This window comes from Silurus meridionalis, chromosome 27 (assembly GCF_014805685.1).
Source record: "Silurus meridionalis isolate SWU-2019-XX chromosome 27, ASM1480568v1, whole genome shotgun sequence".
Lineage (NCBI taxonomy): Eukaryota > Metazoa > Chordata > Actinopteri > Siluriformes > Siluridae > Silurus > Silurus meridionalis.
The window spans coordinates 16,770,690-16,798,221 of record NC_060910.1 but is presented as its reverse complement, the minus strand read 5'-3'; the positions used below and the strand labels follow the sequence as shown (position 1 = coordinate 16,798,221).

Sequence of the window (27,532 nt, the reverse complement as noted above, 5' to 3'; positions counted from 1 at the left end):
TTATTATTATTATTAATTAAAGCTGGAATTCTACACTTCATTGCATCATTCCAAACCCATTTTGCCTATACACAGAGGCAAAATTGGGTTGCTGTCCAAATACATTGTGTAGGTATGCGTGTAGCAGAGGTGTGAGACCTTGTTAAACGTTCGATTTAGCACCGACTGTGTGACCAGGTCAGGAGCGACACCCTCTACAGGGTTATTTCTCAGATTGCTTTGCGTTGCCGATATTTTCAGCTCGTTTTCCCCGGTGGAGTCGGATCGATAGCAGCCGTGTTTGATGGCCCTTTGGCTCTGAGGTCTTCTCTGTTTGACAGTTCTTTTGCCCTCCCTGTTATTACGTGGCAAAATTGTCTCGTTTTTGTTGTTTTCTCTACCCCCCCTCACACACACACACATCCCACCACATTGCTACATTCAGAAAGCCTTAGCATTCATTTTTTTCTCATCCTATGCTAGCTTCACACTGCAGGGTGGAACAGATAAAGCTTAATTATAACAGTAATAGTATTAGTTCTATTATGAATACTAAGTAATATAGGCTTTATATGAGGTAAAGGTCTGAGTTTGCAGACTGGTTTAGAGATCGATATATCCGGATAATAATGTTTACTAAAGCAGTTGTGTGAGATTCCCTTCAGTATATTCCCTCTACTGTTATTGTGCCCTTGAACCCAAAGTTCTCCCTCCACTTGCCCCTCTAGCTTCACGTTACATAACAGAAAACCTCTATCTCCATTTCGCTTCATCTATTTGACAGGAAACAAGCTCTCTGCTTTGTGAACTAGAGATGTACACACATTTTTTTTTTGCCGTTTTTTTTTTTTTTTTTTTAAGATAACCTGAACCTTGCACAGCACGAGAGGCGGGATGATAAATCAAAGGCAGCCACTCCGCTCGCCAATCTGAATTTCAAATGAAGCCGAGGTCGAGAGAGGGGAAGATGCCTCGTACCTCCCACTCGTTGTCCTTCGTTTTCTTCTTCAGGCGGACGCTCCAGTTCTCGCCGGCGACCTCAGCACAGTGGGCTATCGTCATGGCAACAGGGGAGGTCAGGCTCAGGCCTGGGGGGCCGTACGTGACCTCTGGCCCCAGCAGGATCTCGCATTTTTCTAACGATGTTTCGCTACAGATATGAAAAATGACAAGGCGAAAGTTAAAAAAGGAAAACGTTATGTAAAGCCAGGATTCAGCATTGGTTCAAAACAAAAAAAAAACACGGTGATGTTGTTATGTTCAGATCATAATAAAGAAAATGCTAAAATGCCTAGTTTGAAACAAAACAAAAAAGTGTTAGTGGCTGTCCCGTGTGCTAAGTGCTACGTGGATCAGGAGGCTTCATTGAGCACAAGAAAGGATCATCAAATTCTATTAATCTCTTTACATTACACACAAGAGATGTTGGTATAATATATAAGAAAACATGCTCCCATCTGGCTGGATTTAACAATCAGGTAACATAAAAACAAATCAGAGGTGCACCACCAGGACATGTTTTTTGTGTGAACAAACCGCATTATTCTGCACAAACAATTACCCCAACTGCCAAGTTAGCAGTCTCAGAAATCATTAAAGGAAGCATGTTTTTGCCGAGAGGCCCATAATTCTGAGAAAAAAAAAAAAAAAAGCTGCTGATTCTAGAAGGGCACCTGGGAGCAAGTCATTTACTGGCTGCTGCATATTCATAAGACTCTGTGTATAATTTCCAGCCTATTATCATCACTTTTCGTCTTTTTCCTCGCGACGGTGCGTGGAACAAGACACAAAGCCCATTAAGGACGACTTAAGCAAGGCTCACGTCCGTCTTGGAAGTTCAGGACAAAGAAATGGGGGGAGAGTATACTCAGTAAATTGCACATGGAGTCTGGATTTTGGCTTGTTTATATTATAATTACTATTAATTAAGGGATGCTCAGAGCAGGTTTCCAAATGGGCACTTTGGAAAGAATCATGTGTGCCAAGTCATTAGAAAGTTTAGAAACTGGTTGGCAAGGCGAACGTCCATGAAATATCTGAATTTATATAATATTTTATTAGCGGCAACTTTCGAAGTTCTCTGCGTTGTATCCGAAGCATAAAAGCCTTTTCAGAATTCTCTGAAATGTAATTTAATGTCTCCTGAGAGGGAACAAGGACCAGGACTGTCAATCAGCCTATTCATCTGTGCCCACTCGCTTATATTAACAATTTCATACTTCATGCATGATGGCTTCCTAAGGAAACCGTTTATTATTTCAGGTGGGTTTTTTTTCTTTTTCCGTTTCGAGCTTGACTTTAATCAATCATTTAGCGCTCCCGAGCCGCGATGGCGCTACACGTGTCCTTGCTCAGTACGATCGTCATCGGTTTAAGGACCGAAGCTGCCGAGAAAAACTCGTCGACACACTTTGAGAGTAGCGTGTATAATAACCTCTTGAAAGTAAAGATAAAATGCCACATATTAAATATTTTAAGACTGCGCACTTCAATTGTTTTGTGTGCCCTCGAACACCAGTTTCTCCCTTTTACTATCCAGTTGTTCCCTTTTATTCCGCAGGTTCATACTAGTGATGAAAAGAGCGGCTCGTAAATAGATCACATCTACATGCACAAACATTGACTATAGTCTATGTATATATAACTGCATAGCATCTATGGGAGTCACATAGATGCTATGCAGTTATATATACATAGCATCTATGGGAGTCACATGATTCCTGTACATACACTACAGAGATTTTGTGGTTTTGCTCATGCATGTCCAGTAGAAAATGAAAGAATCCCTCTTTGAGACTAGTTCTTCCGAGTCACATAGAAGAAGACCCATCACTAGTACCATCTGGGGAGGGTGAGATGCTAATGTATGCTTACTCCGAGTCACATGAAGCCAGACAATGTGAACTTTGTGTCCCAGGGCAGGAGGAAAGTGTGATCGACCTTCCTCCACATAAGTGAAGGCCAAAATTAAGGCTTATTTTACTCCTGTAGATCCTGGCAGATGTACAGTCTTCCAAAAAAATCGAAATACAATTCAACCTACACCTCCTAATCAACCGTCCCTGTACATGAACTGTTACGATAAAAAACTCTACCATATTAGAGTACATTAATATAAACCTGTGTTTTGAATTATAATCTCAAATCTAGTAACACCCTGTGATCAATCATCTCGAGTCATAACTTCGTCCTAAATGGTACACCAAATTGAATCAGTCTTGAATCCCCGACGTACTCGACAAGCTTTTCACCCATGCAATCATAATTAGCGCTTAATATCTGAAGCAAAGCCCCTGCGTCGGTAACAAAATCGAGATTGTCATATGGCACCAGCGAGACAGGACGTCGAAGCATCTTAAAGCGCCTCATCATCTTTTCTCGTTCGTGATTCTGTTCCACATTACTGTCAAGGGTCTGTTGCTTGAGCTAGCCAGGTCCGTAATGAGGTACATTATTCAAAGTGACGGATGATTCATCCCTGCGAGACTTAACGAGGAATGAAAGGGAGCCATTAGTGGCCGTGCTGCCCCTGACGGGGCCTCGGATTTAATGGATATCTGATAGAGTGGAGTTTTAATACCACAAACAACCTCGCACATACTGATACATATGTTTAATATCGGCACGGTTAATGACTCGGCTCGCTGGTTTTGTAAGACGACACGTAAGGCAGAGGAGAGGGGGAAGGAAGAAAAAAAAAAGGCCCAAGAAGACAGGCAGACAATAAACAAACTGATATAAAATGCTGATGCGGGATAAAAAGACTATAATCTTATTTCTGATGAGCTTAAAATCTCACTGAGGGAAGTCACCTTTCAGGTGGCAGCCGTGATCGATTGTGTTTGGTGGATTTTTAATGGATTCCTATTATGCTGCCGAGAGAAGGCGCATTCGATGTGCACTATCTGACTGTGCAAGAGGAAAATTCAATTCTCCAACGCTCCCTCCTGGCCCAAGAAAGGCTTGAGTGACAGCTTCATGCATGATGGCTTCAGAGAAGTGGACGCCACAGAGAGAGAGAAACACTTACTCTGGCTACAGGTGAGACTGAACCTGTTTATAAGCCAAAAAAAAGTGACAGATTGGGGAATGGGAAATGACACGGCAAATCCCAATTCTCCAAAAGCATGCTTGCTTACTACTTACTGCACCCGTTTAGTAAAATGTTATCACCGAAACATCATTAGTCTGCACTAATTTCACGAGAATAACAAAGACCAATTTGGCAGTTCTGAGCTCCTGCACTCGTACATAATTCGTTTCAACCAGACACCCTGTGGAACTTTCTGGAAAGCTTTCAAAACTTTTTTTCCATTCTTTCTCTCTACTGTTTGCTCTCATGTACTGTACAAATAACGGAAGAAATACACAAAACATTCACAATGTGACGATTTTGTCCTTGAACAAGCAAATTCTTCCTTCTTAACTCTTGCGGTTCGGGGCGCCTTTCCATCTTGACTTCCGTCACTCGCGAATCAGCCCACGTTTTCCCTTTGGCGCCCGCCTACGCTCGGTCACCGTTTGGCGACCCTTCAACTTTTCTCTCTGCTTGGGGTCTCTCTCTTCTTTCTTGGCATCGCTGGACTGAAACGGAGCGCACTGATTATTCTCATCAGCTGCAGGTGTTTCTTTCGTTCTGTCCGGCTCCACCCTCCACTCGTCGCTGGCACAGTTAATGTACATTCGGAACAGTTCAGTGAATTTCCCCAGTATTTACTATAACGCAGGGACGTCAACATATAATTAAGACAAAAGACAACTGAATACATGTACAGAATGAACTAGAGGGGAGTGGGATCGAGGGGAGTGGGAGCTCAGTGGTTAAGGCCCTGGGTTACTGATCGGAAGGTCGGGGGTTCAAGCTGCCACTCTTGGGCCCTAGAGCAAGGCCCTTAACCCTCTGTGCTCCAGGGGCACCGTATTATGGCCGACCCTGTGCTCTGACCCCAGTTTCTGAGCAAGCTGGCATATGCGAAGAACAAATTTCACTGTGCTGTAATGTATATGTGACAAATAAAATCTTATCTATCTAATGCTATTTTAGCTTTAATATACATTATTTCTATTTATTTCTTTGTCATTATACAGTTGGAAAACATCATGTGTTCCTTTATTCCTGTCTAAAACCATCCATGTCTGGAAGATCGGATTCCTGGTTTTGTCTGAGTTGAACCTGATCCGGTCTTTTTGGCCATATTGTGCATATGCTTTTCTGCTTACGCTTGAAGTATTAAATTATTAATTATTCTGGACAATAGAAAATTTTTTTTTGTGATTCAGTATGTCTAAAGGTCATACCTTCACCGTTCCCAACTTTTTTTGCGGTTAATGGAAAGCTCCATCTACATCCTCGTGCACAATGACTCGGATCGCTCACGCTCACCGTAATTGCCTCCAGTCGGCCCCTTGTTCCCTTTTAAGGCTGCGTACCGAGTGAGCAATGACAGCCAGCCTGGTTCTCCTTCGGCAGAGATGAGACAAGGCCGTCACAGGGTCGTTGTTCTGCTTAATGCGCAGATAAAGGAGTTTCATGTACTATGAATTCCTTTTTTTATTTTCTCCACGATTTCTCTAGCGATACCACATTTTTTCCTCCGACATTAAAGTTGTTTGATGAACTTTTGTAGCAATCCTGCCCATATTTCATCAATTATACCTTGATAGATACTTACTGATTATGACCCAATAGACATATATATATATATATATATATATATATATATATATATATATATATATATATATGAGCGTGCTAATAGACATTATTATCAGTGCTGCGGTGGTTCATGTTCTGCTGCGTAATCCTGCTTCACGTTTCTCCGAACTGTATGTGGATCCTTGCAAAAAAATTTCGCCATTGCATCAGGAGGACAGACTTTTAATTCGGGGCCGGTTTGAAATACGCTCTCCCGTATGAGCCGATCCTTGCTCTTAACTCGTTTAAGCCAATTAAAGGAGGGATCATGCAAAAACACACTCGCCTCCAGAAGGCACTTGCGACTCGCGAGGGCGAAGGGGGGGGAAACGATCTTCTCGCAGGGCTCCTGTCGAGAGACTGCGATTCGGAGAGCAGCGCACTCGCACCATCTGTCGTGTGTTTTCAAGACTTCGAGAAAGGGAGACCAAAAAAGGTCAGGAAGAAAGACGAGAGATCGGAGACGGGATTGCAAAATCTGGATGTAGGACGTTCCCTGTGATATGGCCCGAACTGTAAAGACTCTGGTGGTGGGGGTTTCTTTTGTCGTGACACCGATGTATGTTTTCTTGTTAGCGGCATCAAAACAGGGAATGGCAAGGACGAAGAAAAGCATAAAAAAAAAAAAAAAACACTGAAAAGGAATTCAGCTCAGCTGGCGAACCTTGAATGTGTGAGCCAGTAGAATAGAAACCACAGTTGCTATAGAGGTTTAGCAATACATTATCTGCCAAAAATGCTGAAAACATCACAGAATGCAGCCTTAAGACATTCACACTACACACCAGTTATGCAAAACAGTAAACAATCATTTAAATTCAATTCAAGTGAACACAGACAGTAATCTCTGAGACAATATATATATTTTAACATCCAATCATTGCAAAATTTTCAATGTGTTTATCTTTTATACTATCCTGCATTTGTCAATTATCTCAATCAGCTACAAAATGTTTCTCCAACGGTTGCATTTTAAATGCACTTACTTCTTCCAGACTTTTGTTGCCCTGTCCCAATAGTTTTTGAGTTGTGTTGCAGCCATCAAATTCAAAATACATTTTATTTTCCTTAAAATGATACAGTTCTTCAGTTTATACAATTGATATATCTGACAGTGCTGTGTTACAAAAAAAAATCACTCATGAAAGAGTGTGAATTTACATGACAGGAATTTGAACAATCCCACCAACCAAGTTCTGACCACTTTAGGTATCCATACCCTGGCCCGCTTCTGACCCTTTTCATTTCCGATTTGCTTCATGTTGGCATTATTTCATGCTTTTTGATTGGTTACACTTCTTCTTTTACATAGAAACGAAATGTCAGACATTCATTCCCACTGATGACTTGTTCTTCTTCACTTTTTAATTAGACTTTCTATAAGTGGGATTTTTCACTAGGCACATCTCTACCTGAAGAGAAACTCATCATTTCTACATTCTGCTTTGAATTTCATGCTGAATTCTACCGTCAATGCCACCACACTCAGGGGGGGACTTGGGTAAGTAAAAAAAAAAAAGAAAAAGAAAAAAGAAAGTTGTCAGAGGGCAGCCATTTTCCCAACCTCAAGCTAATTCACCTGTGTAACTTCACCAAACAACTAGGGAGGGTATACGAAGACAAGTATCTGTTTCCTTAGAGACACATGAAGACACAAGAGTTCATTATGCCCTCAGACTTCTGGACACGGATTGGGATCCTCTCTGTGGACCACCTCGTCCCTTTTTTGTTTGTTTATGTTGCAATTTCAAGGTGTTGAGTCTAAGACTCTTTCCTGCATTCTAGCAGAATGATGTTATGCCCTTTAGTTGTAACTAATGTCTTTGTGATAAAACATGACACGTCTGGCATACGCCGTAAGACGAACCCGAACATACCGCGATGGCGCACAAAAAGAAAAGCGAGCTTGAGCCACAGGAAAACAGATGTATTGACTTTCGGTTAAATATGAAAAAAGGAAAGAAATGTATAGAATGATGGAGGGATATTTGCTTTCACCTGGACTCTCCTTGATCGATGAGCATGTACATTTCCCAGGACGTGTCCTCGGCGATGGCCCCATGGGACACCAGCAGACTGACTCCTGCACAAACAACATGCCAGACAATCTGCCGTCAGATCGCACGTCAGACGAGCTTTCGCCTTTGAAACCGGCTGGGAAAAAAAAACACGATCATGAATACATAATGAATCACAGGGGAATGGAAATGCGCTTTCGTTTCTTACGTCCGTCTTCCGAAATAAAGCTCGCGTTAGACAAAAAACTCTCTCTCAAATTACATAGTCTTTATTTATCATTATAATTATACGGCTTCGCTATAGACACGACCCGCTCTTTGGTTTGAGCTGTTCAGACATCGTTAGACGTGGACATGCTGAAAGTATTTATGCCAGAACTTAACTCAAATATAGAATGTCTTAAGTGGTGGAACAAGACTCTGATTCAATCTAAAGCATGAATGTAAGATTTTTTTATCGATTTCGTCTGCCCTTTGTTACACTTCTTCTTCTTTTGGCTTCTCCCATTAGGGGTCGCCACAAAAGATCATCGGTCTCCATACCACCCTGTCCTCTACATCTGCATGTCTTCCCTCACCACATCCATAAACCTCCACCCTGGTCTTCCTCTTTTCCTCCTTCCTGGTGGCTCCATCCTCAGCATTCTTCTAATGATATACCCCATGTCCCTCCACTGCACATGTCCAAACTATCTCAATCTCGCCTCCCCCACCTTGTCCCCAAAACGTCCTACATGCGCTGTCCCTCTAATAAACTCATTTCTAATCCTGTCCATCCTCGTCACTCCCAACAAACATCTCAACATCTTCAGCTCTGCTACCTCCAGCTCTGCCTCCTGTCTTTTACTCAATGCCACTGTCTTTCAACCATACAACATCTCAGGTCTCACCACAGTCCTATAAACTTTCCCTTTCACTCTCACAGATACTCTTCTATCACAAATCACTCCTGCTATCACTCTTCTCCACCCACTCCACCCTGCTTGCACTCTTTTCTCCACTTCTCCAACACGCTCTCCATTACTTTGCACTGTTGACCCCAGGTACCTGAACTCCTCCACCTTCTCCACCTATTCTCCCTGCAACCGCACCACTCCACTGCCCTCACTCTCATTCACACACATGTACTCTGTCTTACTCCTACTGACTTTCATTCCCCTTCTCTCAAGCGTGTACCTCCACCTCTCCAGGCTCTTCTCAACCTGCTCCCTACTCTCACCACAAATCACAATATCATCCACAAACATCATCGTCTACAGAGACTCCTGTCTGACCTCGTTCATCAACTTGTCCATCACCACTGCAAAGAGGAAAGGGCTCAGAACCGATCCTTGATGCAGTCCCACCTCCATTTTGAACCAGTCTGTTGTTCCTACTGCACACTTCACTGCTGTCACACTGTAATCATACATGTCCTGCACCACCCTCACATTCTTCTTTGCCACACCTGACTTCCTCATACAATACCACAACCTCTCTCTCTCCACCCTGTCATACGCTTTTTTCTAAATCCACAATGCAACTCCTTCTGACCTCTATACTTCTCCATCAACATTCTCAAGGCAATTAATAAAACAATCTGGTTAAAAACTCCACTGCATCTCCATGCTTCAACTGGTATGTCATCTGGTCCAACCGACTTTCCACTCTTTATTCTCTTAATCGCTGCTCTCACTTCCTCCTTACTGATCCTATCCAATTCCTGCTTTACCATCTCCACCTCGTCCAACCTTCTCTCTCTCTCATTTTTCTAATTCATCAGCTGCTCAAAATACTCCCTCCATCTTCTCAACACACTCTCCTCACTTCCTTTCCAGCTCTATCTCTCTGCCAAATGGTATAAACCATTTTCTCCTTCCTTAGTGTCCAACTTCTCCTACAGCTCCTCATATGCCTTTTCCTTGGATTTCGCCACGTCCTTCTTTACCTGCTGCCACATCCTCTTGTACTCCTGCCAACTTTTCTCATCACTCTGTCGATTTCAATTCTGTTTCTCCAACCTCTTTCTCCGTATGCTCTCCTGCACTTTCTCATTCCACCACCACATCTCCTTTTATTTCCAGATGTCACACCAAGTACCTTTCTAGCTGTCCCCCCATCACCTCTGCAGTAGTTGCCCAATTATCCAGCACCTCTTCACCACCACCGAGCCCGTCTTACCTCTTCCCTAAACCTCACCCTACACTCTTCCTCCTTCAGTTTCCACCATCGTATTCTTCTTTGTCTTCACTCTCTTCCTCCTCTTCTTCACCTCCCAAACCTTCCTACAGACCACCATCTGATGCTGTCTAGCTACACTGTCCCCTGCCAACACCTTACAGTCTCCAATTTCCTTCAGGTTGCATCTCCTACATTGAACATAGTTCACCTGTGTGCACCTTCCTCCACTCTTATACATCACCCTATGATCCTCCTTCTTCTTAAGATAAGCGTTCACCACTGCCATTTCTCTGCCCTTCCACATTCCTCTACTTAAAGCTATACCTACACATCACCCCAGCACTAAGAGTGAACTGGCTTGTGCAACCCTGAAAGCTGGGTTCTGCCCGTGGTTACACATGGACTGCTTTTTTATTTAGTTACTCGCTAGAGGAAAAGGAATTACTTTGGGATTGAGTTGCACTTGGATCTGATACCAAACTTGACTATTTTTTAGTTGATAACATAAAGGAAGGACCACACTTAAGTGCTTTCAAGGTCATTTCTCTTGTTGTGTTCTCTTGTCCTCTGTGTTGTTACGGGCTTTCAGTTGTCTTTAAAGATAAAAAAATGGACGAGAGGGAAAAAGGAAAAGGTTCTGTAGAAGACCAAATGTGAGTGCTAGTTAATTTTCTCAGTTTCCCATTAACATTTTCTCAGTTTCTCTTTTAATTTTCACAGTTTCTTTTTTTTGCATGTTCGGTTTATAAAATACGTATTTGAACCATGCTTCATTAAAGCTCTTTTGTTGAATTTCTTGAAGCTTTTGCTTTTTTGATTTTTTTCCTGATAAAAAAAAATTCTGTATCTGGTATCGTGCTTTTGCAAAAGTATCCTTGTAAAGTGTTTTTAAACAGCTTCATGACACACACACTGGTGATCTCATTTTGACTCTAAAGTGTACTGAAGTACCCTTCAGAAGAGAAAGAAGGCCTGCTGGACTCTTGACCTTTTTTGCTCGTTAGCCAATGAAAACCGCGATTGTCTCACGGCAAAATCATCGCGCTGAAAACTTCTGCAGCCGAATTTGTGCTAATGATAAAACTAAAGAAAGGGGGAAAAAAAGAAACCTTTATAAATAAATAAATAAATAAATAAATATAGCTGTTTTATTGGTTTTTATTTCTTCACAACTTTCTATTTCAACAAATAATACTGAAAGAATTCTTCCGCTAGGAGCCCCGCGATCCTGCATCTGTTTGCAAAACTCTCTGAAAATAAATGAATAAGCAAACAAAAAGTAAACAAATTCGCAAAATTGCCAACAATCAAACAAAAAAAACAAATAAATGGCAAAAAAATTTAAAGATTTAAAGATACACAAATCTCAAAGCAAACGCACAAATAAGCCAAACAAATGCATGAGCAAACAAACGAGAAAAATAAATAAATAAGCAGACAAATAAACAATTGGTAAGAGCCAAACAAAGACCATCTATTGTTTATTTATTGCATCCTTTTGGATGTGTGTTTAATGCTGAGTTAAATATTCCAATATTTCTGTAAATATACTTCTGTTCTCTGGAAAACGAAGCTCCAATTTCATTGTTTATTCCTCGTCATTACGTGAGATTTTCATTTTGAAGATCTTAAGATTGGAGTGATATTTCCTGTTCTTTTTTTTTGTTTTTAATAAAAGTTCTAGAAAGCAGATCCTGGATTCATCAATGATCAAACATTCTACCTGATCTTACAACTAAAAATGGAGCAAATAGCGTAAGAATTAGAAAGATTGATCCCGTGATGTCAATTTGTAAATAACGGCAACAAATAAATAAACCCGGGTACTGATCGGAAGGTTGGGGGTTCAAGCCCAGGTATCGGTATCAAGCTGCCACTTTTGGGCCCTTGAGCAAGGCCCTTAACCCTCTGTTCCGTGATATTTGAGATAATTTTTGCAAGCTGTCCGAGTGCACGGGCCTACCTGCATTGGGCATGACAAGTCGTCCTCCCTGGTGTCCGAACACGCCAGTGCTCTTCAGCTGGGTCCTGTAGGAGTTGTAGGGGCCGTTGTTGTTGGGAATAGGCGACGCCAGGCCCTGGGGGTACGTCTTGGCGTGGTACTCAGCCGTGAAGGAGCCCTGGACTTTAGCCGTGGTGTCAGTCAGTGGGTCGAACAATTCTTTTCCCACAGAGTCACGGAAGCTGTAGGTTTGCTCGGGCTGGGCCGACGAATTCAGAAGCAGAGAATTGCCTGAGAGAAGGATTAAGAAAGCATCATTCTCTCTTCTAAGATAATCATTTTGATTTATTTGAGTGGGAAGAAAAGGCAGGCTCAGAGTGGTACTCTTATCATACACGCTGAATATTTATGATCTGAAATCATAGCGGCCTCAACTGGACTGTCAATAAATGAAAGGGGGTATTTTTAATAATTAAAAAATCAACCCGGGGCTGTGATTAGCAGAGCGGATGCATATGTTGTGCAATCGTTTCTGATTATTCAGATCAAGAAGAGACTGAATTCTTTTGAAACTTTGTCGAATTTAAAAGAATCTAGTGTTATAAGTGCACACTTCGGTTTTAAGTGCATTACATATAGAACACTGGGTTAACATGTATAATATATATAACGCTTTAGTAAATACGCCGTATATAAACTAAAGCTCCTGAGCCAACACTTCAACAAATAGGAATCTTTAGGGCACCATTTTATCCTCCAAAGAATTTCTTTTTTCTCAGAAATGCTTTTTTTCCCCCTTGCTGTTAGCTATGACTCAAATCTCCCATGGTGTGATATCTTTGTCATCTTTGCATTTGCCCTAGTGCTCTCTCTCCTTCCCTACTTCTCTTCCTTCTTTTTTTTTTTCTTTTTCTTCATAGGGAGCATCCATTTGAGCTCACTTTGGGTGACCTTCTCGTTCGGAGAAGAGTGACTAAATCGGGAAGTTCGCAGCGTGAGGTCCAGCAGGCGGTGGTCATACTTCAGCGTTCCTCCTCCACCTCTGCCAGCTTGCCCCTGTGCCCGGCTCGCCCCGTGCCACGCACCGCACAGACTGTAACCCCGGTCCAGCTGCCACGCAGCAAGAGGTGCTAGGCTAATGGCCCTTTATTTTTAGGAAAACCATAAATTACCCCAGGCGGACTGATCGCTGCCGGTGGCATTTCAGTCACCAAGTGCTTTGTGTGGCTTGTGCTTTACATTCACAATGGTACATTCAATCATTTGAAGAAGCTCTGAGTCAATCTTGGTTGCGTAATGGGCAGACATTGCGATAATCATTTAGAGGAATCATTCCACATGATCGCGACTCTATGAGTTTCTGTTCATGTGGCACAAATACATTCGTGGAGACCAAAAAGAATAACAAATCAGTAACAAAAAACAGCTCTGGGGGTTTTCACCATCCTTGCAGCAGAAACGCTAACATGCAGTGATACACTGCACTTGAAATATGACGTGTATATGAGCTCTGGGTTTGAGATGCAGCCAGTAGGTCAAGAAAAGATGAGGTTTAATGGTAAAGGATCTACACTTTAGACATCTTGACTGTGAGACCGAATCGAAAACCGGTAAGAATTGCTGAATTTGTGCTTGACGGGCGCATGGTCAGTGGTCGAGGTGGGCAACCGAGTCATAGATTCTTCTTGCCGTGCTTTGCTCACATTCCTGACCTGCTGTTTTAACCATTTATTTGTTTCCCACGTATGATTTTTGAGCTCGTTGGAATTTGAGGTCACTTCGGCTATTTAAAAAAAACAACAACTTTCTAATTAAAAGTGACAGAAAAGTTAAAACCATGGAATTCACTTAATGCACCAACTACTAGGGAATCGGCATGTTTTTGGACCGGTACATGGGTCAGTACCGGATTACCGATAAGCTTCGGTACAAACAGTACTGTTATCGATACTTGCGATGTTTTATCTCCGTATGCTTCAATGTTAATGTTGAATTAGAAGCTGCTGCTTGTCATTTTCCATCCCTGAATGATGTCATCTCCTGGCCGGTGTTTGCTCGACGTACGTGCGATATCCATGTGTGTGTGTGCAATTAGTCCATATTGAAACGTTCAAAGACACCAGGCTCAGAAGCAAAATATGCTATAGTGTAAATAATGAACAAAGGAGGCGACACTAGTAATATAATGAAACATGTACAAAGAAAACACGCCGTCTGACTCCAGCCCTGCATTGCATTTCTATATCTCCGTCTTTTCGAGTCTCTGGCACTTTTTGGGGACGCCACATCGGTTTTAAGATGTAAATCCATAAAACCTAAACAATACCCATCCCTACCAACTACTGATGGATTTTGCCTTATGGTAGAGCAGTTCAACTCCAAATGTATAGTCAGGAAACTGAAACGAAATGCCAAGGGACTCCATGATGCTCATCTTAATTGTTTGTGAGTGCCTTCACAACTTTTTTTGTACCTAATTAACACACTGATGTGAATTTGCAGATCAGAAAGAACACGGCAAACACGAAACCCTAGTGCTTAATTAAAATAAGCCGGAAAAACACGAGTGTCATAACTCCTCCGAATAGTTCCCTAAGAAAGACTTTGCCTTTACCACTCAGAGCACACTTCACATAGAAGCAAACCTCCCACATGAACTCTCCAAAGATGTGGTGTGGTCCAGAAAAGTTGGTAATGAGACGTCTGCCAGTGCAATGCCATTCGAACTAACAGTTGCCTGCTAGACAGAGAAGAATGATAGTGACTTCGGTGTGGTCCAGAAGAACGCTTTTGGCAGGTGGTGTTTTATTACTGCATATTACAACACTTATTATCACACCATCCCAGATTATTGAGCTACTGTGGAATATTGGACCTAGGTCTATTATTTCCGTGCTCAACCAAGTGAAGTCTGGTCCGAAAAGCCCGCTGGTAAGGAGATAAAAAGGTGAGACAGTTGTCTCGATAATCAGTCAATGCTCTTAAATCATGACTATACAATACACTTTAATGATAGTTGTACAATTGAATTCACTGGTGCACTACATGAAGAGCTCTATATTATATTTATTATTAATAATGTAGCATAAGATAGCAATTTGTATCGGTTAAATCCATATACATACATACAGTAAGTGTTTTGATTTCAATAGCAGTGAACATGAAAAAATGTCATTATGATAGTAATAATGCTCTTTTAATAGGCTCTACTTATCCTGAAATGTAATGATAAATAATACACTAATCTTGCATTAAGAGGCATAATAAATACATTTGAAACCATTATAAAATCTCCACAGAGTGACTCAGCCTCAGACTCAGTTAAAGAAAGGAGAAATAATGTGGCCCTCACAGAAAAAAGTTTGGGGATCTCTGGGTTTAATGATAGTTGGCCAATATGTGGGAATACCTATAATCCCTTTGGAGGTGATCATTGGTGTCCAGTAGACAGAAATGATTGTTGACCAATGGAACATTGTTGATAGCCAGTTAGTAAAGAATGGACTGTCAAATAGGAATAGATACCCTACAATAGGCTTGAATTATTTAAAAGGCATGAATGACAAAGCCATTAAATGGCAGTCAAAGAATGGGCTTAAGCAATAAAGATCCAAAAGGCAAAAATGACACAGGCACAAAAGCGTGTCTGTGGTCCAGTGGTGGAAATGACACTTGACCGATGGAGGGTATGAGAGTGGCAGGAATTACACTTGTTCAGTGGTGGGAAAAATACAATGCTGTAATAGACATGAGTGACATTAGGGAGAATTAAGGCAGCCCAAAAAGAAGCATTCAGAATGATGAGCAGGAGGACTGGGACAGCTGGTCTAGTTAAACAAGACTAATGGGTTGTGGGAGGATACCCAACTGAGCCCACATCGCCTCCTCCCTCTGTATGGTTTGTCTGTGGAAAACAGTGGTGGTGGTGGCTGCTGTGTGCAGACAGGGGAAAGTCTGTCTCTCTGGACCATGAGCACAGCATGTTTACAGTGACTTGCTGAAACCATGATCAGCTTGAGAGGTGCAAGACAGGAATAATATACTCGCTCATAAAATAGATGTTCGGCACAGCATGCTTTTATACAGAATCAGAGTGTGTGGTCTAGACAGAACTGCCACAAGAGTCTATAAAGAACTGATCAGGAAGCAATCTCAGCAAGGACATACGGGTCAGCACTGAGACACTCAGAGCCTCTGTTCTGCATCAGATCATGCATTAAGAACAACTCCATAGACCTTTAGTTCGAGCAGGCCAAGGGCACCACTGCATGATCTCATAAATCTATTACTTGCGCACAGCAGAGTGCTAACATCTGCTTCCACCGCATAGAACATTCTACTTAATCGAAGACTCGCTGAACATAAATGAATAGGCTCCCTATTCGAAGCCATCATTCAATCGTTCCTGTCTCACCTTGTCTGGTGGATTTGAAGTTGAAGGACTGGAACCCGCCAGCGAGGGCGGACGAGTCGATGACATCCACTCCGTATTCGCTCTGGCTCCGGCGGTACAGCGTTACCGATATGACGAGGACAGTGACAGCGATAGCTCCTGCTGCCAGTCCCGAGTACAGTGCCACCTCGTTGGAGCCATCCATACCTGCAAGAGCACAGAGATATTAGCTGCAGAAGTATTCGCTGTTAGCTAGCGGGAATATTTAGCGTATGAGATGATGAACTAGCTGGACAAATGGATAGCAATATCCCCTTAAACATTACTCATCGAACTATTGCAGTTCGCAATACTTTAGGCACCCGCAAGCAGTATTTCATGGTTGTCACTCAGTTGACAAATCTATAATTGAATTTAAGACAGAAATCTCAGATCTGGTTCCTTCATTCTTTAGATTCGTTTTCGAAAAAACTGTAAGGGTTGATACCTGCTGGCCTTACATAAGCAGCGTATTTTCCAAAATTAATTTTACGACAAAAAAAAAGGCTGGCACTGATAAGTGAGCATTACCGGAGGTCATGGTTCAATTACAACCGCTGAAAAATGGCTGTCACTTCGGCGCTAGTGATTAGTCTGGCAAATCCCTAGGACACCTGTGCAAACGGGAACAGGTGCACTGTGCATACGTTTCGCAGTGTATGACGACGCTTGGCACACACCTCCGTTCGGGGAAGGTACAAAATTCCAGGACTCTTATAACTTTAATCAGAGACGCCAAAGTATGCCGGCACCCCGCACCATGCTACATCTGTTTAGCTGACCTCTGCGGTGATGAGGACTCTTGCCAGGCTCGCCGAGGACGAGAAAAGGGCATCGGCCATGCTGGGAGGGAGGGCGACACTAGAGAACTGCTTGAAAGCTCAGACTACTGTATTTAAAGTTTCCTAATGAGGTAGTGCTACTATGGACTTCAGTGGGTACATGCATCAGGGCGGAAACCAGAGGTAGAAAAGTAACGAATTACATTTTTTTAATAAGTCATTTTACTTTTCCCTTAAGTATGTATTGTTTGAAGTACTGTACTTAAGTATATTACCTCAAATCCGTTACTGAGTAAAAAATAATGCAACTGGCAGCTTATTAGATCTCGACATCAAACCTGCACAACCATGATAAGGTAGTAATGCTTATATCTTAAGTTTGCACCATTGTTGTACTGGCGGGTTGCATCAGTGTGTGACATCGCTAATGTTGTTAGCACCAGGGTCGGAAGTTAACAGGGACTTGGGCCAAAAATTGTTAATGCGCTATAAAGCTAGCTCTATCACCAGTGTCATGATTTTACTGTCATATTAAATGAATGAAAAGTGTTCTATTTTACAGTAGAACTGCTGATAACTAATCACACACTTTTGTTGAGAACGCAGCCTCTAATCAAAGCGTTTGGATTCGTCACTGAGTTGATCCATTCGTTTATTTTTTATAAGTGACATTATAACGGGAGAATTTTTTATCTCTGCAAATGTGCATAAGTAATTTTTTTTTGTTGTTATTACACTTTAATTTGTAAAGGTGTTCCTTTAAATGAAAACAACTTATTTGCGATGTATATCAACCTTGTCCTTTTTTTTAAAATCCCCTGTAAATTTGTGTGCATTTTTAAATGAGCTATGTTTTATTTAAACTTAAGTAGATGTTTAGACTGGTAACTAATAACTGGTACTTTTCCACTTATTTGCATATAACAGCTCTTTTATTATCTGAGAAATAAACGGAAATTGAACATCCGAGACTTACTGATGGCAATTGAGGAGGTTATAGAGGCTACTGGACAGCCACTAACATCACATGTTAATTCAGACCGAGAACATGGTGTTCAAGAATCGAGTCGGGAACAAGAAAATGGACAGAACATAATTAACCTGGGCTTCATGCTGAGTATTTTTGTTTGACCTTCTATAGTAAAGATTCCGAGCTGCATTTAGAGACGGAAGACGGAGCCTGATGGTGACACTCGGTCAAAAACGTGCTAAGTGGTGATTGGTTGGGTTGACGCAAAACACAGGGGAGCATCAGAAGACACACTATGGTTGCTTAAGTGAGCTAATGTGCAGTAATTGCATTCCATTAGCTCTGGCTAAATATAGCTCGCACTCAACCCGCTGTATCCCATCACTCATCCTGCCTAATCTGACCGCCGCAAATTTACCTGAACTTGAAACAGGGCAGGGGTTGTGAGAAATGGGCTGTTTTTTGATGACTGATAGACCTTGGATAAATGAAATGTGATTGATAGGTAGATGGATGGATAGTTGGATGGATGGGAGCAAGGGTGTGTCCTGGAAGCAGTGGGTTTTCAGTATTTCGCCCATGCGGGGAGCTGTTCTTAAGCAAACGTCAAATTTTGACAGATGCGAATGCAGATGCTTAGCGGCGCCACTCAATTATCCTGATCTCCTGCACCGTGCGGAAGAGTGACGTCTGAAGGAAAAACTAACTTCTACCTGGGCAGGTGCGTGCGACGATTCGGAGTGAAGGATAAGCTGATTAAAGCTCTGTAATAGGGAGCGTCTGGGCAATTTAAGCCTGCGCTGTCATATTTAAACTCGATTTCGGTGACAGCTTTTTCACCGCGGAGGGAATTACCCGATATCGGATTTCTAAATATATATTTGATATACGAGCGGTTCACTCGACCGATGTGTGAAGGAGCCAACAACGGAGGCTATAACAGAAGCCAAACAATCTCACTGAAGGTATGGCGCTGATTCTGGCGGAAAATGAATCCGGGACATGAAATATGGAAGAAAAGAGACTCACTCTGAGGCTTAACATCATGCAGCATCTTCCCATCTGCAGAGAGACAGAGAGAGAGAGAGAGAGAGAGAGAGGGAGCGAGTGAAGAAAAGAAAGAGAAAGAGAGAGAGAGAATTAGAGAGCACCTCCGAATCACTTAACTAAGGCACTCTGAGATTCAGATCATGCAGTGAAGTCCAAATGTTGGCTGTGCCAACATCAGCTGGAGATAATGATGCATGGCATCATTACAGTCGGGATGCGCTGACAGATGGCACTGAGACACTTTTGCTTCAGCCCACAGAAGGGAGCAAGCAGAAGCAAACTGCAAGACAACGACGCTACGATGCTTTGCCTCGATTTGTAAAAATGGAGCCTTTCGGGATTAACTACAACACTGTCAGATTCTGGATTCTCCGGATTGGTCTAAAGATGTGGAAATTGTTCAGGTGTTGTTGATATAGTCGTGGTTTGCATCCTTAATACAGTCGGGGTTTTTACACATTAAGCTACTCGGTGGAAATGTGAAAATTTCCCACATTTTCTATAAATATACAGTGGATAAAAAAAGTTTTCAGGAAACCTGAAATGTAAGGTTTTAAAAAAATATAAGGACAGAAATTACTACCTTTAGTATCTTTACTAACTTCCAACAAACAAAATCTGTCAAAACTTGATTCCAATAAACAAAAATTCAGAGGGGGAACAAGATCAATAATAATTTTGTAATAATTAATTATTTAAATAATAGAAACTCCCTCATCACATAAGTCTGCACAAGCTTTCATAATGAGGGCTCTAACCAATACCAATATTGACCATCATCCAAGAACCATCATACCGACAGTGAAGCATGGTGGGGGTAGCATTATGCTTTGAGGATCCTAGCTGGGCCAAGGGCAAGATAGATGGGAAAATAAATAGCTCCAAATACCACACGAATCATTCTGTCCTCTTTCAAAAAGCTGAAACCGAAGAGGAATTTCATATTTCAACATGACAATGACCCAAAGCACTCAACAAAATCAACCGCCAGCCAGATCGCAGCACTCAATCCCATCGAAAAACCTATGGAACACCCTAAAAAAGGGGCTGTACACAGGATTTTTGAAGGAACTTGTTTTGCAAAGGTGAGTGGGATCAAAATTTCAAGTCTAGACTTATTCTTGATGTTGTAAGGATTCCAACTTATGCAATCAGGGTGTTTTAGTTTTTTTTCCATTTATCCAATATTCCTTTGTTTTTTTTTAGTTTGTTTGATGGACGATCACATTCAAGATGTAACAAGTCTGACATTTTATGTTGTGTTGTTATTTCTGTCTTTCGAATCTGTTCAAATCTGCAATTCAATAAGGGTGTGTAGTCCTATATATTACATATATCCACTGTATATGTACATATTGTAGCCATTTTGGTAGGTCCAGCCAGTTTCTTTTCACAATCAAGGGTTGATCACATACTAATGATGATCTCAGGGTTTGAAAGCCTATGCCACCGTATAAAGAGATCATTTACAGAAGTATCTAAAGAACACCAGGCCATGTCATGATGAAGATGTGCTGGAAAACAAAGCAAATGATGAAACAAACAGTAAAGATGGAAATGATGATGGTGATCATGATTAGGATCATGATGATGATAATGATTACCTCCTAACAGGCTTTACCTTGAGTGCACAGGTCACCGGTGCAGTTCTCCACGGCATGAGTTTTGCCCTCGCAGGCTCTCCCGCGGTTGCGAGGAACCGGAGCGGTACACTCCCTCCATCTCTGCCTCTGGCATTGGGCGCTACACTCGGTCCACTCGCTCCACTCGTCCCATCCGCCATCCACTGTGGACACACGGATTAAGACCAATTTATAGTCATATCGAATGAAAACATTTGCTAATCTTTGCTAACGCTTGAAAAAAGATTCACCAATCACCAAGGGTTATCACATGTCACTTTCATTCCACAAACCAATGAGAACAAACAGACACCCTCCATTTTTCCAGCGTTACAGATTTCCTATAAATTAGCCAATCTGAGCGCACCGGATGTCACGCTGAAGGCTTGGCCGCCGCCGAGAAGCCCTTACGCATGCGAGCGCACTAGAGGAAACAATTTACGTGATTATTGCATTGCAAGTTCTTAAAACCCTTCATGGCCAAGCGAGGGTCCTTTCGCACTCATCTAAATGCAAATGATGTTTGTGTGTTAGCGCTAATGCGGCGCAGGTTTCAGCCGTTAAGAGCAGGTGCTGTATGTTGCTTCCTCGGATGTAACATGTCTCGCTAATGTGGTCTGATGAATTCTAAACAGCACTGGGATAGGAAATCGCTGTCTTGGGACAGACCCAGTGGCGTATTTTAGCTTGGCTGAAAGAAAAAAAAATGTACCTGATTTACAAGGCATTCTTATTCACAAAATGCGCTCAATAAAGCAAAACAAAACGAGACTGATATGGCGTTTAGGTAGTTGCATTGGACAGGCTTAGCAAATAGCTAATATGGAAAAAAAAGATGGATTTTTATAGCGATCCGGATGTTGCTGGTGATTCGTTTGCCACGATTGTTTCACACAGAAGGTGGAAAATGATCGATGGAAACGCTGCCGAAACGCGTTCCGCCGAAGCCGTTTTCTGCCGCAACTGTGCGGAGGCATTTTTGTGAATAATGAACAATGTGACCGGAGTTCTCGGTGAAAAATCAGGAAAACAACGGCAGCTCTTCCATTCCTCGAACAAGCCATAATTGGCGTAATCGTCTTAACTTAAAGGAGTCTGAGGCTAAACGACTTCATTCGGGAAGGCGTCGATAAAATAAAGCGCTCTGGCGTGCTTTCAAATTACCTTTCCTTTTTTTTTTTTTTTAAGCGTGTAATAATTCAAACGAGTACGCGTGATGAAGCGGCTCGTATATAAATATGAGTTTTAAGCCGCTTTCCCAGAGAGAAGGAGCTGAGGCAATTAAATCAGCGGGTTATTGCCTGGCGCAGCTCGGAGAGGTGATTATTAAAATAACGCCGAAAAGTGGGTCACGGCCGGGTCCACCGGCGCTCGGAGGGACCCAAACTAATTCGTTCGTGCGAGAAAATGGGGACAGGACGCGTGCAGGTGCAGGCAGTCGGCTAGACGCTACCTCTTCCTTCCTCTGTCCTCCAGGATGACGTGCAGGACGAAGTCATTATGGCACGTGAGCTTTTAATTTACTACTAAATCTGTCTTTAGGAAACGATCCCCAAATGGCTGACACAGAAAGAAACTGTCCAACAAGTCAAAATCAGCTGAGCAACAGACAGACAGACAGACAGACAGACAGACAGACAGATAGATAGATAGATAGATAGATAGATAGATAGATAGATAGATAGATAGATAGATAGATAGATAGATAGACAGACAAACTGATTGGTATACAGAAATACTTTTTTTAGATTATAAGTCACGGTTCAGGGACAGTTGGGGGGAAAAAATGCAAATCATAGAATTGCTTGTTGTTTTTTTATTAACGCAGTTTATTATCATTAACATTTGGGATTGTCAACAGTTTACATTTTTAAAACAATTCGAAATAAATGCCTGCTATCTTTAATAATTCATCAAATCCAATCTTATAATATTTTTGAAAAAATGAAATGTAATAAATCAAATTAATGCAATACACTTTTTTATTATATTGATTACATTAATAATCAATTAAATTGGCACAAATTCAATTGATTTAATAAAATGTACTAAATGGAAAAATGTAATTAAATACATTTGTTAGACCCTATTTGGTTACAGATGTAAGTGTGTGTGTGTGTGTGTGTGTGTGTGAGTGTTTTACATTTAATATTTAATTTCAATTTAAATTCATTTCATGCATCCTTCATTCATTCACTCTTTCTATATGTAGAATTGTCAGGATTTTGTCCTTCTAAGAGAAATTCTTGAAGCTGGACATAAACCGCTAAAGAATCTATTGCGCTTGCGTTAGCCACTAGCCACTTCCTGGTTAGCGGGTAACGCTAGCACTATAGAAAAGTTTTGGTACGAATATGTGTACCATTACACCCCTGATAGATAGAAGAACATGTTTATATGTAGGTGTGTGTGTGTGTGTGTGTGTGTGTGTGTGTGTGTGTGTGTGTGTGTGTGTGCGTTCGTGTGTTTTTTTAACACATTCTGCTGGGGGAATGTTTCTAGCTGCTAGTTAGCGCTTCCCAAAACTCAGGAGTAAAAGGCAGAAACGTTGGTGTAAAGATGGAGAAGATGCAGAGACAGAAGAAAAGAGGTGACAGTTAGCGCTTCCTTATCCTTGTGTGTGTGTGTGTGTGTGTGTGTGTGTGTGTGTGTGTCATCTCTTCCTTTTCCACTTAAATATATTCAGTGTTTAAGTTAAACGTTTTCCCGAGATTTCTGTATGACAGATCTGGTGTGATTGTAAAACAGGGCTGAGAGGAAGGAGCAAGTGATGGCATGGTTCGAGTTGGGTTTTTTGTAGGAGCGTGTGGGTGACTGCAGGAGGGAGCACTGACCGGGACAGGGTGCGTTACAGGTGCTCTTCTGGACAGACATGCCCTCGCAGAACGCTCCTCCATTCAGCGGTGCCGGGTTGGTGCAGGTCCGAGAGCGTTTCTGTACTCCTCTCCCACAGTCCACGCTGCACTGAGACCACTCGGTCCACAGAGACCATCCTCCGTTCACTAAAGAGAGGGAGGGAGAGAGAGGCAGGCTGATGAGGGATAAATCAGAAGAGGAGACTGTGCATGCCGTAACCAACGACAACAGGCTGCTCGGTTACATTTTAACTGTAGCTGTATATCAGTAAACAATCCAGCTCCTGTCCACAAAGAGAGACAGAAGAAATACACGGAAAATGGACAGAGTAATGCACAGATAGACAGACAGGCAAATAAATACAAAGACAGAAAGATGGACAACTAGACAGGCAGAGAGAAAAGGACAGAGAGACAGACAAATAGAGAGACAAAGGTGTGGACAGACAGCCAGACAGAAGGATGGCTAGATAGGAGAGTTGAAAGACAAAGAGATGACAGACACAAACAGACAGCAAAAAAGAACAGACAGACAGGCATTGGCACGGACAGACAGACAGACAGACAGACAGACAGAGGCATGATAAATAGACAAACATCAGACAGATGTGTGTATAAATCAACAGACAAACAGACAGACAGAAGCATGAATAGCTAGACAACTAGTGGTGTGGATAAATAGACAGACAGACAGAGACATAGATAAATAGACAGAGACATGGATAAATAGACAAACAGATGCATAGATTAACAGACAGGCAGACAAACAGAGGCATGGATAAACAAAAATTACAGACAGCGAGACAGACAGAGGCGTGGATAGATAGACAAACAGACAGAGAGACAAGAGGCATGGACAGACAGACAGAGGCATAAATAATCAGACAGGCCAAGGCATGGATAAATAGACAAACCGCCAGCCAGACAGGCCTACAGACAGAGGCATGGATAAACAGACAGACAGACAGAGGCATAGATAAACAGACAGACAGACAGGCGGACAGACAGACAGAGAGGCATGGATAAATAGACAAACAGACAGACAGAAACATGGATAAACAGACAGACGACCGACAGACAGACAGATAGACAGACAGACAGACAGACAAACAGAGGCATGGATAGATAGACAGACAGACAGAGGCATGGATAAACAGACAGACAGAGGCATGGATGAATAGACAAACAGATGCATGGCGTAACAGACAGACAGGTAGACAGGCACAGGCATTGATAGACATGATGTGATAAAGATTTTCTAGTGAAGAACAGAAGCTCTTCAGAACTTCAGAAGTGCTTCAGATATGGATCACCCCCCACTTTTTGGTCTCTGAGTGTGGTTTAGTGTGTGTGTGTGTGTGTGTGTGTGTGTGTGTGTGTGTGTGTGTGTGTGTGTGTGTGTGCGTGCGTGTGCGTATATGTGTGTGATAGATCAGCACACGGCGCGTGTTTAAACGGGATTAAGACGAAGCAGCTTCACACGCACGCGTTTAGAAAGACGTATTGATTATTAATGCTGCGCTGTAATTGACACTCTAGGGTACAGCATTAAGGATTAGGATTACATTCATGGAGGAAAAAATAAACATTTTTCCCTCCTCGAGTGTCCCCAGGTTCGGAGCAAACACGCTGAGGTGGTCGAGGGTTTGTGGTGAAACCGAAACACTACACTCGGGAGGAATGCTGATGGAGAGCAGGTTGGTATCAAATGCTAAATAGCCAGTGGCCTTTATTTAGTAAAAACAGAGATTACTCTATTCGCTTGTCCTATTTGACTCGTGGGAAAGTGATTGTGACGGTGGGTCTGGGAATGAGTTGTCACTTCTACTGAGGAAGTATAGGGGGCGTGTGTGTGTTTCTCACCGAAGACAACCACGGTAGCTGTGGCACTGCGTCTCTTGGCAACGATGTTGCTGGCCAGACAGGTGTAGTTCCCCGAGTCGGAGAGTCGAGCCTCGTTAATGATCAGGTTGTGGTCGGCTCGAGTGTCGATGTTGTCATCGTCGAGCGAACTCACCAGCTCGTCGTTCTTCAGCCACTCCACCTGAGAGAGAGAAAGAGAGAGAGATAGATCGAGATCTTCACTATGTAAACTGGGTGGAAAGGTTTTTAGATAAAAAAGAAAATAGAATGATAATAGAAAAAATAGACGGACGGACGGACGGACGGACAGACAGACAGACAGACAGAGTAGATCTTCCTGTTCTAACACACCTGTATGTCTTGTGTTCCTGCTTTTGGATCTTTCTCTATTTTCTATTTTTTTTGGCTAGTAACGTATAAAAGCCGTTAATTAGCATAATGTCGATGAGCTCATGCGCAATCACGTCCGCGTTCACCCTCATTTATTTTCATACACAGCCGGATGTTGGAGTCCATCGCTTTGTCCGGATAAAAGCCTCCACCGGTGCCTATTTACACGTCCGGTTCCTCCAGACGAGGTTCTCGTAGCGGAAGAAGCATATGTGTGCGCGTATAGCCGCGTCGTGACAACCACTTTTAATTGATGTTCTTGAACATTGAATCTAATTATAAATAGATAAAAGCATAACGCGTCTTCGTCGAATTCATTTCGCACACTCACACAGTACTGCAGCCAAGTGTGAGCCGAGACGATCTGTGTCACTTCGCGGGCGAAGCGCAGGAGCGACGAGATGTAAGAGAAAAGCGGGTTGATGAGATCAGAAGGTCCTCGGTTCTCATTATCGTGCATTCATACGTCCTCAGGATGCGATTCATCCCGGTCAGGGTCGGCGATTAATTAAAGCGAAAACTGGAGAAATGAATTGGAGCCTCACGGGGAGGTCCTTGTGTTGGGAGTTTGTGGGTCTGCCTGTCTTTGTGGGTTTTGTGTTTTTTTTTCTGGCAGATCTCCATCTGGGAAATCTGGGAGTTAAAAGTGGCAATTAATGCAGCGTGAAGGCCGAGTTCCCCTCACTGTTCTGCATGCTGGTGCGTGTCTCTTTCTCTCTATCCATCTCTCTCTCTCTTTCTCATTTTCCCTTTAGAGTCTGTGCTAATGAGGAAAACATACGCTGAGGAGAGGGAAAGCATACAGGAGGGAAATGCGAGAAAGAAATAGGAGAGACAGCCAAGGAAGAAAGTGATACAATACTGGAGAGGGAGAAAGAGAGAGAGAGAGATGATGGAGGTGTGAGGTGACAGACACAAATTAACCAGGCTAAATGTGTGGCAGGAGATGTGAGAAATGACGATGTAATTGGCGCATTTGTTTCACTAGATGTGTTTTGGTCACGTTACCGGGGCACATGTAATTGGATTACGGTGGAAATTCCTTTCGTTTATCCACCCAGCCGATTCAAGATGGCCTTCAGGTCTACGGCGAAAGGTCTGGATACACCCTGAGGACAGATGACCTTTCAACGTTCCTTGATAGAAGTAAACAGTGGCTATTGCGTCTCTGTGGCTATTGTGGCTTTCATGTTTATTTTTTCTTTATTTTAACCGTATACAGGTAGCCCCCAAGTTACGATTTTCCAACGGTTTGTTAAATTAATAAAATGTTTGCGTACACTACCCCATACCGATTGCCATTCCTTGAGACTCCTGGGTAGGCTAGGCCATGTCTCGACTCGCGATATTTTCAAGTTACGAGGCCATCAGAATACGTCTTCATTGTAAGTCAGACAGCTGTAAAATGGTTATCTTTTGATTTGAATTCATACAAAAAAAATCATACAAAGCAACACATTTGATCAGCATAGCCTCAGGGAACACGCCAGTTCCCCGAGAATCCATCTGATGGACTTACAAATGTTTTACCCAAATTGACTCTAACGTGTAATGCCTTCTTGAGTTAAAGCGACGGTATGTTCGGGGTTGCCGTCTCATCCATCTTCTCTCCAGGTTCTGGTACTTGGCCCATGTGATTCAATCCACTTAATACAGTAAATAGCAACATTTTCCAGGGGGAGTGGTAGTTCAGCGGTTAAGGCGCTAGGATAATGATCAGAAGGCCGGGGGTTCAAGCGCTGGTAAAGCAAAGCTGCCACTCTTGGGCTCTTGA

General features: G+C 42.4%; 1 protein-coding gene across 2 annotated transcripts in view; it reads right to left on the bottom strand.

Annotated features, from left to right (window-relative positions):
* The window catches only part of unc5db (unc-5 netrin receptor Db), a 131,645-nt gene that overhangs the window by 12,070 nt on the left and 92,043 nt on the right, over nt 1–27,532 (bottom strand). Inside the window, exons 5-12 of one of the 2 annotated variants that reach the window (XM_046841542.1) lie at nt 25,369–25,549; nt 23,485–23,652; nt 20,650–20,814; nt 19,008–19,040; nt 16,209–16,394; nt 11,816–12,085; nt 7,673–7,757; nt 958–1,129 (exon numbers count right to left, since the gene is read on the bottom strand). In XM_046841542.1, coding sequence (XP_046697498.1) covers nt 958–1,129; nt 7,673–7,757; nt 11,816–12,085; nt 16,209–16,394; nt 19,008–19,040; nt 20,650–20,814; nt 23,485–23,652; nt 25,369–25,549 — 1,260 coding nt within the window. The remainder of the gene's footprint in view (nt 1–957; nt 1,130–7,672; nt 7,758–11,815; nt 12,086–16,208; nt 16,395–19,007; nt 19,041–20,649; nt 20,815–23,484; nt 23,653–25,368; nt 25,550–27,532) is intronic. The other variant, XM_046841543.1, reaches the window with a different exon arrangement.